This window comes from Micrasema longulum, unplaced genomic scaffold, assembly GCF_059751315.1.
Source record: "Micrasema longulum isolate JH-2025_06_02 unplaced genomic scaffold, ASM5975131v1 h1tg000798l, whole genome shotgun sequence".
NCBI classification, from domain to species: Eukaryota; Metazoa; Arthropoda; class Insecta; order Trichoptera; family Brachycentridae; genus Micrasema; species Micrasema longulum.
The window spans coordinates 59,965-75,180 of record NW_028277990.1 but is presented as its reverse complement, the minus strand read 5'-3'; the positions used below and the strand labels follow the sequence as shown (position 1 = coordinate 75,180).

Below are 15,216 nucleotides of genomic sequence, written 5' to 3'. Positions count from 1 at the left end.
AATCATTTCGGATATCCTATAGTTTCAGTTACGGTTTCAGAGGTTATTCACATCTCTAATCTCTGCATACGCTTGTTTACGTGTGTTTGTGCCCTTTCTATTCGTACAATCTCGCTATTTGGTAAGAAATTTGCAGTGGCATAATAGGACTGGAATATCTGGGAATAACAAAGAAGCATTATCATCGACTCGGGATGTTCCCGGAGAGGAAAATAAATACTTTATATCTTTTATTGACTGAAAATGGTTTATCAATATCCGTAAAAGCAAAGACTTATCTATCATTAATAGAATTGATAGTTGAGATTTACTCTAACAAGCGTCGGTATTATTTGAACCCCATTTTCGCAAAGCGTCGACCGTTGAAAAGGTTTTTAAAATTTATATTTTAACGAGATTTAAAAAAATACGATCTTGGTATTTTATAACAATAATGATTTATAATCCATTAAAAAGGCTATTATTTAAGAGTCTATTTTATCACATAAACTATTTTGAAATAAGACATTAAAATTATTTATTAATTACTACCATATGAATAAATAAAATAAAAATTCTTCTTCTGTTGCTACAAAACCATATGGTCTATTCTCCAGAGGGTTACTCTTAGTATGAGGAGGATTTCCAGCTGTCTTTCTGTATTTTGGGAGGTCTTCTGCGAGGACAAGTTTATTCTTATTTTTAGTGGTAGGGGTCAGTGCTACGCAAGCTTCTGACGTAACTGCGACCTGTGAAGATCTATTGTGACGGGTCCCCGTGAATAGTTCTCGCCCTCCAAGCCCAGGTCAATAAAGAACCTGGCTGCTGTGTGGAAGGCGAGAGTATACATTTTGCTAAATCTCCCCCTCCTGAGCCCAGATCCGTAAATCTCAGGTTTAACCAGTGGTCCGAGGATAAGGCTCCTTTTATGATGTAAAGCATCACATCACGAGGATAAGTACGGTGAGGTAGTGACCGACCAAAGTTTCAGTTACGGTTTCGGCCAATGAAACGAGTTTCGCTTTTTTCGGCCGAAACATCAGCTCAGCCGAAACTTGCGGTTGGGATGTGTTGGATTACGTTCAGATGTACTCGGGTGCATCTCATGGATCTTGACTCTTACGTTTTTGTGAGTTCTAAGATCTTTCATATTTATATTTTCAATTAATTTACAGTTAATAAGTTAAATTTCATGTGGCGTACATTGACGAAATGTTACATATAAGTTACATGTAAAATACAAAAACGAACCAAAAAAAGCTAAAAATAAACAAATTTACTTATTAAATTAATAGCTTTTATTTCATTGTGTATTCAAATTGATTTAATACTTATTTCGATGAACTCGTAAGATTTAACATTAAAAATGCTTCATATCGGGCGTTTTGGACTGACTTTTAAATTATTTAAATAAGTTTGGGTTTCAGTTTCGGCCAAAACTAGAATAGAAACCGAAATTCGTGAAAATCTTGTTGCGGTCGGTCACTATTGTGATGCTAATTATATAGTGTAATAAACGGGAGTCTGGTGGTGTCCGTTCTTCGAACATGACTCTACCAGTCCCTCCTTCTCTGTCTACTTCATCTGACTATGTCTTCAGCCTCACATATCTATCTTATTCTAGTGTGCCTCACGCGATCTCTTAGAACTTTGCCTGCCATCATCCTCAGTATCTTTATATCGAAAATCCACGATACTCGTTTGTTTTTGACTGTGTCTGCCCTTGCTTCAACGCCATATATGTCATTATAGGTCTTACGCTTGCTTTGTTAATTATCATCTTAATCTCCACAGCTATATCTTAAATATCTAGGTATGTATTTACGTTAAAAATGTCACTAACCATTGCGATTTTCATTCCTATGTTTATAATTTTTGTTTTTAATACATGTATTTTACACATTATAATATAATCGTTCGTATTTTCTACGAGATATGATAACATTCACATGATAAAAGATGATTTTACTCAATTAACAATGTCCATAAAACAATATTATTTATTGTTTCAGCATTTACTTTGAGGGCAAACATTTATGGATACAAACCATTTATTTCATTCCCATAAAATTAAACTTTCACATTCTGTCACTAATAAAGGTATAAAGATAAATAACTTAGAAAATATTGAAATACAAAGAAATTTTAATTCTGAGAAAACTATAATCAATAATATTATATTCCAAAATTGTTCACCCCTGCTATCAATATTCCCCATAATTAGGAAAACCCCACCCTCTTCACCTTACATTGCCTTTTCCCTTCCACCCGACCCTATGAGTACCAAAGTGCTTATCTGTGTATATATTTTAGTTTAGTTTATATTTACACCTCATGATGGGTAATTCAGAATACCTGAAACTAGTTGAGTTATAATATACTATACTCTTATATGGTAAAATTTACAAAGTGTTTCATTTTAAATAAATTCATACAACAAAGCAGAATACGTAGATATATTGTACGTAAATAACAAATATTATACTAAAAGTAACATGTAATTCGTGAATTAATTTAATGAGTAATTGTAATGTTCGTATAAAAACTTTAATTTTAGCATGTTGTTAAGAAGGTAAGGTATGGGTATTGTTTGATGTTAAATTTTCTTGGCGTGCTACACGGAAATATTTTGAATTGAAAAACATTTTCCTTAGTCTTGAAATACAATCGCGAATACTGTAGCGTCTATATTAAAGGATGCATTCGTTATTACCTTTGGATTTGTATGGCGCGCAATACAGCTACATTATTGAAATGGCCGTTGTTTCATTGTAAGAGGACTGAATAGTCTGGATTGGTACAAACGTACATGATGAAAACAATGACGTCATTGAATGAAAGAGAGACAAGACAATTTGAATTCATCTTTCTGCGATACAATGGGAAGAAACATTGTAGCGCGCTGTAAGGGAACAATCGGACGAGAGCTGAGCTATCTGTCTCGCTTTATAATGCGGATCGGAACACGAGAGCAAAGGAGACGGATGAATGAGCATTGTGAAGAAAGAATACCTGAATAACTATTGTCAGTACAGGTGAATTCTACAGCAGCAAAATGTATTAGTACTTACGTAGGTACTCTGTGGAACTTAAGCTAGATTAATTAATGTGCAATAAAATATTCAATCGGGTTGCTTGTATTTTGATTTATAATATATATATTCAAATGATAATTAAATATCAAATAAATACCACACACATAATTTCATAGAAATGAAAAGTCAAAATAATAGCACATATCAGTTTAATCATTAGTATTATATACATCTGTTTAATTTCTGATTTTCTAAATTTGTTTCATTTAACACAATTTGAATTATCATGTCTTCAGTGAAAACATTTTTTTTGGTGTGTGCATGCGTGTTCTACAGTAACAATTTAAAAAAAATAACAATGTGTTTTGAACATACTGTTTGTTTACTTAGTGAAATAAATAAATAGAATATAAGTTTCTTACAAAAAACAAAATGCCAGAAAAGATAATTGAACTCTTAATTTTAATTCATTCCTGCGAATAAAATATAAAAAAAACGATTATTTTAAATGACATAGTGCTTAAATGCATTGACAGGCGCTGTGGCGCAGTTGGCTAGACGACAAACTGTGAAACTTGTGTCGCGGGTTCGATTCCCACCAGTCGCGAGAAGAAATTCAAGATAGATTCTTTCACAAATCAAAATGGTCTGGGTGTTGCGGTGTTTATTTTTAATAACTTCCTTTCTTACTTGTTCTTTTCCATCTGCTGACAAGCCTCTTAAACAGGAGCTTAGCGGGTTATTCAAAAAAAAAAATGCGTTGTGGTCGTATCGTTTCTTAATACAAGACTATTGAAGCTCGAGATGGTAAAATGTCAACAAATAAGATGGTTTTTTAAAGTAAACAATGGAGGCGGATTCTTTTTACAATTATCTAATTCCCTACCATCAAACATTAATCCGGCTTTCTACACAACTAATTTGTTAATAATATAGGAACATTGTTTAAAAATCACAAAAACAAAGTCCATAAATATAATAAATCTGGGATATACCAATTAAACTGTAATGATTGCGATTCAATCTACTTTGGATAACTAAAAGAAACTTTAATATTAGAGTAAAAAAACACTTAAGATACTTAAATAATAATCATTTTTCTAAATTCGCAAATCATCTGATTGAATATAATCATAACTTTAATAAAGACACTGGATTAAAAGTACTTCATGTTGAAAATAAAATATTAAAATTAGACAACTTAGAAATCTTAGAAATTAAAAAAGCGATTCATAAAAAAATATTAATGAGTAAATAAACAATATTTCATTTAGTCCTCTCCTGTCTAGCTTCAAAAATATTGATATCAAATTACCACCCATGTGAGGAAAAAAGACTTGATTTATTGGGTCCACGTGTAGTATTTAGTAAACATGATAAAAATAAAATAGGAATTAATTAATTAGTTACGTAAATCTTGACGAAGAAGCTCGTTTGCTTTGAAACCGGTCGGTGGAAAAAAAAAAATTAGTGGTTAAAAACAAAGTTGTTTTATTTATTTTATTTAATCGGATGGTTTTCACTTAAATATTTCTAAGTCCCTGAGCTCGCACACGAAGCGCACGACTTATCACCTTGCCTTCTTGTAACAGAGTATCGAGATACGCTGCATTTTATTTATTATTCCAGTGCCCTGTGCACCACTTTTATGTGGACACTTCCAGGTTTTGATGATGAAGACAATTGTACTGAAAGGTTTTAAGTTGCATTTAGAATTTCCGAATGGTAATAATAGGTGTGCAGAAGTCTACAATAACAAGTGTTTTGATGGTGCGGTGGTGGACCTGACTTGGACACGTGCTGCGGCTGCCTCAAGGTGGCCTAACTGAAGCTGCTTCTTCTTCACACCTGCGAGCTTTTGCCGTCCTTTAAGACCATCGATGATGATCTTTCGGCGTTTTCGGTGGAACTAAAGGACACGCGATAAGGACTCCAGGAGGCGTCTGGTGATGTCCATATGCTCCACTTTGAAGCAAATGTAGAAACGAAAAAAACAAAAGTAGGTACTAAAAAATAAAGCATTGTTAATTCAAACTATTAATTGTTTGATTAAAGTTATTTTTTTAAAATTACTTTCCTACGCACAGAAAGCACACGAAAAATTAAACCTTTAGTAAAAAAAACCCCGACAGCTCGGTAGTACTTTATGGATAATACGTTTGCATATCATTTTGATATATTCATTTTGAAAGGGGTTGTGGTGCCGTGGCTAGTGTTGCGGACTCACGGATCAGACGTCCGAGGATCAAACCCCTCTCTACCACAACTTGATTCCCATTTTCCATAGTGATTTTTTGTACAACTCGTTAAAAATGGCCATTAAAATTAAATAAAATATTTAGGTTAATCATAAAAAGCAGATTTAATTCTTACGTATAAGAAAAAAAAATGTGATGAGTTTTATATATAAGAGTTTCCGGGAAAAGAGTGGAAATAGTGTGCCTTATGTAAACAATGGGCCTACGAAAAATGTATTACAAGTAAATCCTCTATATTCGTTTGTCGAATTGAGATTTTGATGACGATTAGTCGGCAGATGTTATTTTATTATTCAACTTTATTTTTTATTATATTTATAAACAACATTATAATTTTTGTCCTTTTCGCGAGTTGTTTAATGCTTTGTATGTATTGGCCTCTTTTAAAACTGTGCTGCAATAATGTTTTTACAAGTTGGTAAATTTAGAATTTTTTCTAAATCCACGTGCGTTCTAATTATTCAATCCAATGTTAAAAATTGCACTTTCTGCACCCCACCCAACCGTTCTTACTATTTTCTACTTACCTACCGAAATTTCTCACTTTTTCAATCGGTAGTCATGGGAATCACCTTGAAAAGACCTTTTATATTTTCATTTGTTTTCCGTAAATAGCCTACTTTTGAAACACGACACCCTCCACGTGAACTGAAGTAGGTAGGTACCTGGCCCCTGTTCCCCTTGGCCCCCAATTCCTCACATCACTCCGTCGGTTTGTAATAATTAATATCTTATCTCGCCCCGGCAGCACGCAACAATGCCGACAGCATTACGCTGTAAAAGCACAACATGCCCCCCTCGCCCCGCCAGGTTTTCCCCACCTCCACCGACCCTCGCCCACACCCCTAACCAGCCTGCTCCTTGACTTCCCCGCCCCGCGGAGGAAACTCTACCAGCACCGTGGAACCGACGCCTATCGGAAAATGTCCCCTTTTACAGGAACTCACGCCCACTGATCCAGTTCGGCTCTGCTGGTGGGCGAAATCCTGAGATTGATAAATTAATTATTTTTATATCTTACCACTAAGTAAAATATTAGGATTTTCCCGTTTTGTAGAGTAAAAAAATTAAGCGCATATGTATTGAAAACTTTATTTTTCTATGATGTTTTTATTAAAAACCATTAAAATATGCATCTTTGTAAGATATTTATTATTTTAATTTTAAAAAGTTACATTTATTGCAACGGAAGGAGAAAACATTTTGAAAGGATATAAAAGGCCACGTATTTATATGGTTGATGACCTGTTATTGGCTGGTTGTTATTATTGACTATATTGTAATGATGTTATTTAAAGCTTGAAAACGATTATGGATTTACATTTTTTAAAAACTCTTTTAATTAAACAAAAAAGTTGTACAAATGTGTGTCGTCGCGTCAATATAAAAATGTGCAATATAAAAAGCATATTTTTCCCCAATACGATATATTTAGAAAAATTAATATAAAACCCGCATTATAAAAAAGCCACAAAAGTATTTGAAAAAAAGAACTTACTTGCTATTATAATATTGAGGTTTGTAAAGGAGTAGTAATTTTACTCAACCAAACGGCTGACAGCCCGACGCAAAACTGATCCTCAGGAGTCATTTTTTGGAATTATTAGTTTAAAATGACTGAAACTACTAAAAAATGTCCAAATATGTACCGACAGCACATCAAATGTATTCTCGCATAAGACACATTTGAGTAATTTTACACCAGGACAAATTTCTACCATCCAGGAGCAAAGGGTTAACTAAATTTAAACCCAAATCGCATTATTAACTGTAGTTAATGTGTTCGTTTCATACTTGAAATAAGTTGGTACAACCATATAAAACTAAACGGATAAAAATAAATTGTATTTACCGTATCCCATTAATTTCTTACATAATGATAAAAATGGATCAAACAAATTGGCATTCTTTGCCATTTTAAATTATGTAAGTAGGTACCCACATTTGTGTTGAATAAAGTGTTTTGATGTTTTGTGAATGCGTCATTTCCTTTTCGTTTCCCTGCTGGGGGCAAGCCTGAAGGTTCAACAAAAGGGAATCATTAATGTGATTACAATAAATAAGGCAATTGCTGCACAGTAGCTTCTACAAAGTCATCATAGTGGTTAATTGGATTAAAAAAGCACAATAATCTCACGGCCCGACATAGCTACCGTAGTAGGCAGGGTAGAGTATTCGGGTTGCCGGAACGCTCCCCCGATCTATTGTCTATGGTTATTGGACGATTCCCGCCAACTCATCGCGGTGCATCTGTCACTAATGACCAGTCAAAAGCTGCCACGCCATTGGTCCGCCCTGTCCCACCGTGAAACTCTATGACCAATGATGTTCCAGAACTGATCAGATGCTACGAGAAATAATAATGATTGTTGGCCTTCTTTGAAAAGAATTATTTCCGTACGTAAAATATACTATGAGTTTGTAGTCCAGAGTTACAATGGCTGCCATTGTAGGCTGTAATGAAACGACGTGACTTAAAAGCGAGAGCTTTTTGGAAAATAGAGAGATGCTTAAGAATTTGTTGGAAGAACAATAAAAAACAATGACTATTTGAAAACTGTTTTCCTTTTTGCTTAGACTGAATTTTGACATAACATAATACCAGAATCATTGGCAGTGCATTGGTACAATCAATGCAGCGTATCTTGATAATCCATTACGGAAGGGTAAGGTGATTAGTCTTACAGTTCAGTTGCCTGTTCTCGAACAATGAAACATTTCAATGTAAAATACCTTACAAATAAATATTTTATATCGACCGTCCAGGGAATTGAATCAAGAACCTCAAGTATAGAAGGCGAATTCGCCAACCGCTTTTTCCACCCGGTTTCCTTTTTCAGGATTTTTACCTGATGGTATTTTATTCGGAAACACTTGACCGGAAAGTTTTGGTTCTAATTCACACACATAACTTTATCCATCCGGGTACAGGCAAATAAAAAGCGGAATAATTTAAATCACACGCCTAAATTCAAAAAGGGGTTTGTTTAGCTAGTCACATGTTCATATACATATTTTACGGATAAATAATTATTTTATATTACGCACTTAAGGTAAAAATTAATTAAAAGTGAGTCAAACCAGTTTAGTAGCCAAAAGTTACTATTTATGGAAAATAAGCGTCGTTAAAATGTAAGGAACGATAAATTAACATATTTTTTTAAAAACAAAGCTCTCATTGTGGTTTTATTATTTGTCCTTAGAATGTGCGGAAGAAACTACAATACTTTGGTTTGAAAATTATATTATCTTAAATTAATGTTCACACGAAGACAATGCAATATTGTCTTGACTTAGCATCGTACCTATTGTCCTAGTGGAATATATGGATGATAGGGACAATTGACCGAGACATTGCCCCAGAGACAGAAAAGGAGACTATTCCCGCAGGCTTACCTCCACCACCACCCATGACTGTATTGTCCTCGTGCAATCTTCACTGATAGGACAGTAAGACAATAGCCATTTGCATTTGAAAAAATGCCTTTTGGTCGTTCAGTTCATATTCTAACAATTCCAATACGTTTTTAAAAAATAAAAAAAATCTTCGTATTTTTATTTTCGTAGTGTGACCTAGGGTCGAATTGTTGTATTATCTCTCTGACCAATCTTGCGCAGTTTAGGCTGTTCACGGATCTGCGATAGGACAATATTGTAAATCTATTGCTCGCTTAATAATTATTAAGATTTTATATTTTAATTCATGTCCATTTAAGCCGTTCTATTTTCCACTTCAGAACATTGTTTATAAAAATAGCTCTGGGATATAAATCGACTTAAATAATGTAACAAACATTTCTATTGAAATTCTATGCACTTGTTTAAACATGAAAATTCTAAAGAAATTGTATAGCGCATTGCACTGTCATGATTTAATTATTTTCAATAGCACGAGTAATTCTTGTGTGTTTATGTGAATAAATAACCGTTCGTATTGATTCTCTGTGTCCAGGCGGAAAAAAATACAGTTTCGTCTGTGAAATAGAACCAGATCCTTAGACGAGTGTTTTTGACTCAATATCAGGTAAAAATGGTAAACGTACAACATATTAAAATCCTTTATAAAGAAATCGAAAGGAGACAAGTGCACCTCTTTGTGTAGTGATCGACACGTTTGCCTATCATTCCTGAAATCCTGGATTCGATTTCTAGCAAGGTAGATGTTTAATATTGAATCTAAACGTTTTTTCTACTTCAATATTTCATTGTTTTTTTAAGATTCATCACCTTTCCTTAATTTAACAAATGATCAAACGAAGCTGCATTTGGTTTAACAATGCAGTGCCCTAGGCCTATGCGGAAAGATAGATGATGATGACATTCATATAATTTTTTTGCATTGGCGGGTTCATTGCCTAATGACAGTTTCTTCTAACCATCCAAAAAAATAACTGCGTTTTTTATTTAATTTCTCCTATTGTTCGAAGGTTTCTGCCTTGTTTGAATAAACATTTTTCATAGTTTTAAAAACATTTTATGCATGTTTTGATATTTTTCTGTGAAATTTAAGTTTGTGTGGGGATAGAAGGTAATTTGGTAATGTGTTTTTGTTGAAAGATTACTAGTTTACCTAATTTTTTTTTTTTTTGATTATCTAGAAATTTGACCTTTTCTGGTAACAAACAACGCAAATGAAATAAAAATATCAAGAGAATATTAAAGAGTAAGCATCTACTTTATTTTATCATACAAACGCATACGGGTCTATTTCCACTAAAACACAATCGATTTTCAAACATATTCGTTCGCAAATTGAAAACTTTAATCAGAGTTTTGCTGCCCTCCGACGTCAAAGTTTGGCAACAATGATAAATAAAACAAAAACTTCGAAGCAAACTCCTCGCGCCAATTTCAAATTTGTTTTTGGAAATCGGAACATTCAGCTACCTAGAATTGTTAACCACTCCGAATCCGACATGCAGTGCAAAAGTTTCGATACAATAAAAAAATTAAAACAATAAGTGAAGCTTTTGATTAAATGACTAATATATTATATAATTTGTAACTTTTGTAACATTTCGTTAAAATTATTGTAACATGTCCCAGAATGAGTTCTACATATAATTCATGGAAATACAAACACGTATTTATATTTAAAATAAAATAATAAAAAAAGGTTTCTATCGAATGGCCATTAAAAAATAATAATCCGAAAATATTATGTACAGGTAAATTGAAGTACCTTTCCTTTAAAAATGTAAAATACTGAGGTAGTAAACTGAGACATAATTTATATTTGTGGTATTTTAAAATAAAATAGTGACGAACCAACATTGGCGTTTTTTTCTGTTACACAGGATGCTTAAAATGAATGTTTTTTAATTGAATTTTTTTTAGAAAGCTAGGTATTTGTATTTTTACAGCAAAGACAAGCATCGAAGAAAGTGATCATTTCTTTTTTGATATACCCCCACGTCTACCTTCTGTTATAATCCTATTTTACATATGTTTTGTATTCATTGCTTATTTAACTAATTTTAATGATTTTTTTTAAAAGTACTTAAATATGTATGTTCATTATCGCAATGATTACCTTAAGTAATTAAAATCTTTCAATGGTACTCAATAATTTTAAAGCAGTTTGACATGATTTTTAATTATTAATTTTTTTAAAATACGCCAATTGAAAAAAAAAATGTTTCTTGGATTTCTTCCTTGCAACTGGCGGGAATCGAACCTGTGACGTTAGTTTCACTGTTGGCCGTCCAACTAAATGTACTACGGCGCCTTTCATAAATAAAAACGGGTGAAAATATGTTACATAATATGCATTTCGCAGTATAATACTAATTCACTGTTTTATAGATTTTACGCTTATATTTATTTATTTACATATTTATTCCGTAGTTATACATCAATATATATTACTAGGGAGTATATGTTTAAAACACTTATTTATTTCATATGAACATAGAGTATCCTACTATAAAGTTAACGTTCATCTTATATGGCTCACTAAGACCTAGTTATTTTGGGTTAAAAATAATAAGTATTTTTAATAATACTGAAAATATTATTTAGTTACAGTAAATTGAAAGTATGTAACATTTTTGAGAAGAAAAAAACAATGTTTATTTATTTACAATTTGTTCAAAAATATTAAAAATAATAATGAGCCACAGAGTTAGTGCTAAAGACATCCGAAATAAAGTGAAAGTACTTAGGTACTTATGCCAATATTTAAAAAAGGTTTTTAACCTATTGATTCAATATAAATAAATAAATAAAAATTAAAAGAATCAGGGAGTATTAATGATTTTTTCCAATATAATAACTTTTTAACTTTAATACAAAAAAACAAGAACAAAAAGTAAAGGACAAACGATATTGTAATCTACATATTTGTAAACCCAACCCACACAAGAGTAAAATCTGCCTTCTGAAAATGAAAAATATAATAATCTGCGTATTGGCAAAATACGTACAAATAATTCGGGTGGAAATTAGAATTCAAAAGATTGATTATTCTGAGTAGAAGTGCGTAGACGCCATAAATAGCCACCTAGTATTTTTATTATATTTTAGAGAGGTGACTATGTTTTTACTATGTTTTTTGCTATGTTTGACATGTTTTTTACTATACTGCTTTATACATGTAAACATATTTTTTACCATGTCTTTTACTATGTATTTAAAAAAAAAAAATACTGTCTTAGGACGGACGAGGTAAATAACCCTAGTTAGACAGTCAACGCAACTTTGTATAAATATGTGTATAAGATATGATAGTAAATAATTGTAACACGTTGGTTGGGCTTTCCTAAGCATGTAGATGCTCATGGGATCGCCCACATGGCATGGATGGCCAGTAAACAAAATTCAACTTTACCGTTGTTGATGCCTGTGAGGAGAATGATTGGTCTGTAGAACAGTCTACCGAGAGAGGTGGATCTTTTCCATGCTGGGATTGCCTGTTTTAGACTCTTCCTCTCTATCAACATATGTATCATAATGTGTATTAGTAACCTTTTTGTCTTTGTTTACTATTGTTATTTTTTATTTTTTTATTTATTTATTATTGTACTTTTTGGTTTTTTTACAATAAACATAAGTAGTAAAACAAAGTATTAAAAAAATAAGGGATAATTACATAGCAATGAAATACATACTACCAGTATAAATAGTTAACGAAAAACCCCACAAAAGGATGGCCTGTTTGTGGGTATACAAGAAATGTTTATGAATGTTTTGCTCCTTTAATAAATAGACAGGTATAATATTTTTGTGTTAAATAAGAACGAGAAAATAAAATATTATGTAAAAGATTAGAAGGTACTTTTTTATTTTATAGTAATTAAAAAAGGAAATTAAAAACTATTAAAAAACATAAAAATATTCTTTATTATTAAAGGGCAACAAAATATATCATAGATTTTTTTTTTAAATATTTTAGTTCGCATCCAAAAAAAAAATATTTATAAAAGAAGGAAAATTTTGAAAGCTTAGGATCAATGAAATATTATCTGTAAAAAAATAATTAAAAATTTTTGGGCCTATAAATTATGTATGTCTTTGTGCTAGCCTCGTTTTGCAATGTGGTGTTTCTAGCACACGATTACTTCTTTGACTTGACATGCATTTTCCCTAATCGATAGGTCCGATAAATATGTAAGGTCTATTAGTTTCCTTACCTAGTCTCTTGGAAATCTCTGAATTGTGCATCTTCGGGTTATCTTGAGCGATCTTCCTCCGCTGGAGTCTGGACCAGACCATGAAGGCGTTCATGGGCCTCTTGATGTGGTCCTCTTGCGGTCTCTTGGGCGTCTGGTGGCCTCCCAGCGGGGCCATCCCGCCCATGGCCATGCCGCCCATGGCCAGGTGTTGGCTGAGCCCGCCCACGCCTCCGAACCCCCCGCGGTCACACATGGCACCAGCGGCACTGAAACAGGAAAAAAATAGTTAATAGAAGTAATTAATAGATTTTATCAAAAGCAAGCAATAATATCAAATTGTTTTTTTTTTATAGGAACGAGATATTAAAATTGCAGTGATTGCCGGTGACATTCGGAGGAGATAAGGTTGGCTAGATCACACACTAAAAATGTCTTCCGGCAATCCAAAGTTTTTACTATTCAGTTTTTAAAAATGATTATTGAAGATTTAATTAAACCTACAGTATGAGAAAAATACCAATATATTATGTTTTAAGCATATTTTCTCTTAGGAAAATCTAAGTAATTGTTTTCGTCTAATATTTATTCACATTTTTTTTTTATTTCGCGATTTGAATACTTTTTATTACATTGCAGCTTTACTCTTGCTAACTTTCAAAGGCATTAGGTTCTTAACGTTCTGGAAGCCTAATGTTGACAATTCCTTGCGGTTCATATCATAATATCTGGTTGTAGGCCTGACTCGGCAAGACTTGATTGACGATAGATAATACATATTACTGTACATATAATATTATACATTTGTAAAAATGTTTGTTTTTAAATTCCAAAATGAAAATGTAAAGGCATGCAAATTTCTGCAACCTTCGTTAGATATTACCGATTATATTCTTATAATTATTTTTTTACCGAATATTCATACGGAAAATTTGAGTTTACTATAGCGACCAATCGGTTTTTTACATAATTTAATATCTTATCGCCTTATTTAACATGGATTCCGGCGTGTATTGCCAAAATGTCTTTCATGAAATTTTATTTTATTTAATTTAACAAATTTACGAACAATGTTCAATTTAAACAAATGATGTAACGAAAAACAATAATAATACAGCAAATAATAGAAGCAATACAATAAAAAAAAAAGACAAGTTAATACATTGGACAGGCATTATGGAATCCAGGTTGATTCTACAAATATACAGTTAATATGTTCATATCAGCGGAAATATTATTAAAAGTCTATATTTATTGTTTTAAGAAACATTTAAATAGTAATATAATAATTATGTAGGTACGCTTAATGAAGGTTTTATTAACTACCACCAAAAGAGAGGTATATTTAATTATAAGTTGCTATGTATATTATTTGTTTTAAAATGCACCGTACATACTCAAACTAATTTTAGAGATTTAGTCACTATTTTTTTTAAATTTTCTAAATTATATTTTGACCAGTAACATAAGATAAAAGAATTTGCCGGTTTTTGATGGGTGCATTTTCACTTCAATCAAGGCTGTGAAGATTGTAGTGTCTGATCAAAACAAGGTTTTCAGTCGAAACCGAATTTCGGTTTCTGTTCTAGTTTCGGTCAAAATTTAAGCTTATTTAAATAAATTAAAAGTCACTTTAAAATGCCTAGAATTAGGCATTTTTATTGTTAAACCTTACGAGTTCATTCAAATAAGTGTTAAATAAAATACACAATGAAATAAAAGCCGAAAACTTAATGAGTAAATTTGTTTCTTTTAAGCGCTTTTTGTTTATGTAACGGTTCTTTTATGTTCGCTATAGGAACTTTAACCTCTTAACTATAAAGAAATTACAAAAAATTAAATGTGAAAGTTCTTATAATTATTAGTATTTTTTTTTTTTAGAAACGAATCACAAAATCAGTCTAGTTTAATTTTTTTTTGTTTTTTATGACAATGGCAATAAAATAACCAATTACTTGAATGGACAACAATTCAATTTCTCTAATTGTGCTTATTTTACACCTCAGTGCAGCCGAACGTAATCCGACACATCCCGACCGCAAGATTCAGCTGAGTCGAAGTACCGACCAATTTTTAGCCAAAACCGATACCTCGGCCGAAACTCGTTTCATTAGCCGAAACTAGTCGAAACCAAAACCGAAACTTGAATCTGTCACTAGTAGATTGTAAGAATAAGTAGAATAATCATTTATGAATATTTTTAATAACGCTAAAAATGCATAATACTCTATTATTATTTATTTTCCAACGTACATTTGACAGTTATTTTTTCGTGGTAATGTAATTTGGCAGCTTCCGAAGTCTCACCAAAATGTATCTCATTCCTCCGAAGCA

At 32.2% G+C, this 15,216-nt stretch overlaps 1 protein-coding gene across 6 annotated transcripts in view; it reads right to left on the bottom strand.

Annotated features, from left to right (window-relative positions):
* The window catches only part of LOC148278986 (transcription factor Sox-14-like), a 104,174-nt gene that overhangs the window by 65,878 nt on the left and 23,080 nt on the right, over positions 1–15,216 (bottom strand). For 3 of the 6 annotated variants that reach the window (XM_088230605.1, XM_088230606.1, XM_088230610.1), the window contains exons 2-3: positions 12,904–13,151; positions 12,102–12,203 (exon numbers count right to left, since the gene is read on the bottom strand). In XM_088230605.1, the coding sequence (XP_088086731.1) occupies positions 12,102–12,203; positions 12,904–13,151 (350 nt within the window). The remainder of the gene's footprint in view (positions 1–12,101; positions 12,204–12,903; positions 13,152–15,216) is intronic. The other 3 variants (XM_088230607.1, XM_088230608.1, XM_088230611.1) reach the window with 1 other exon arrangement.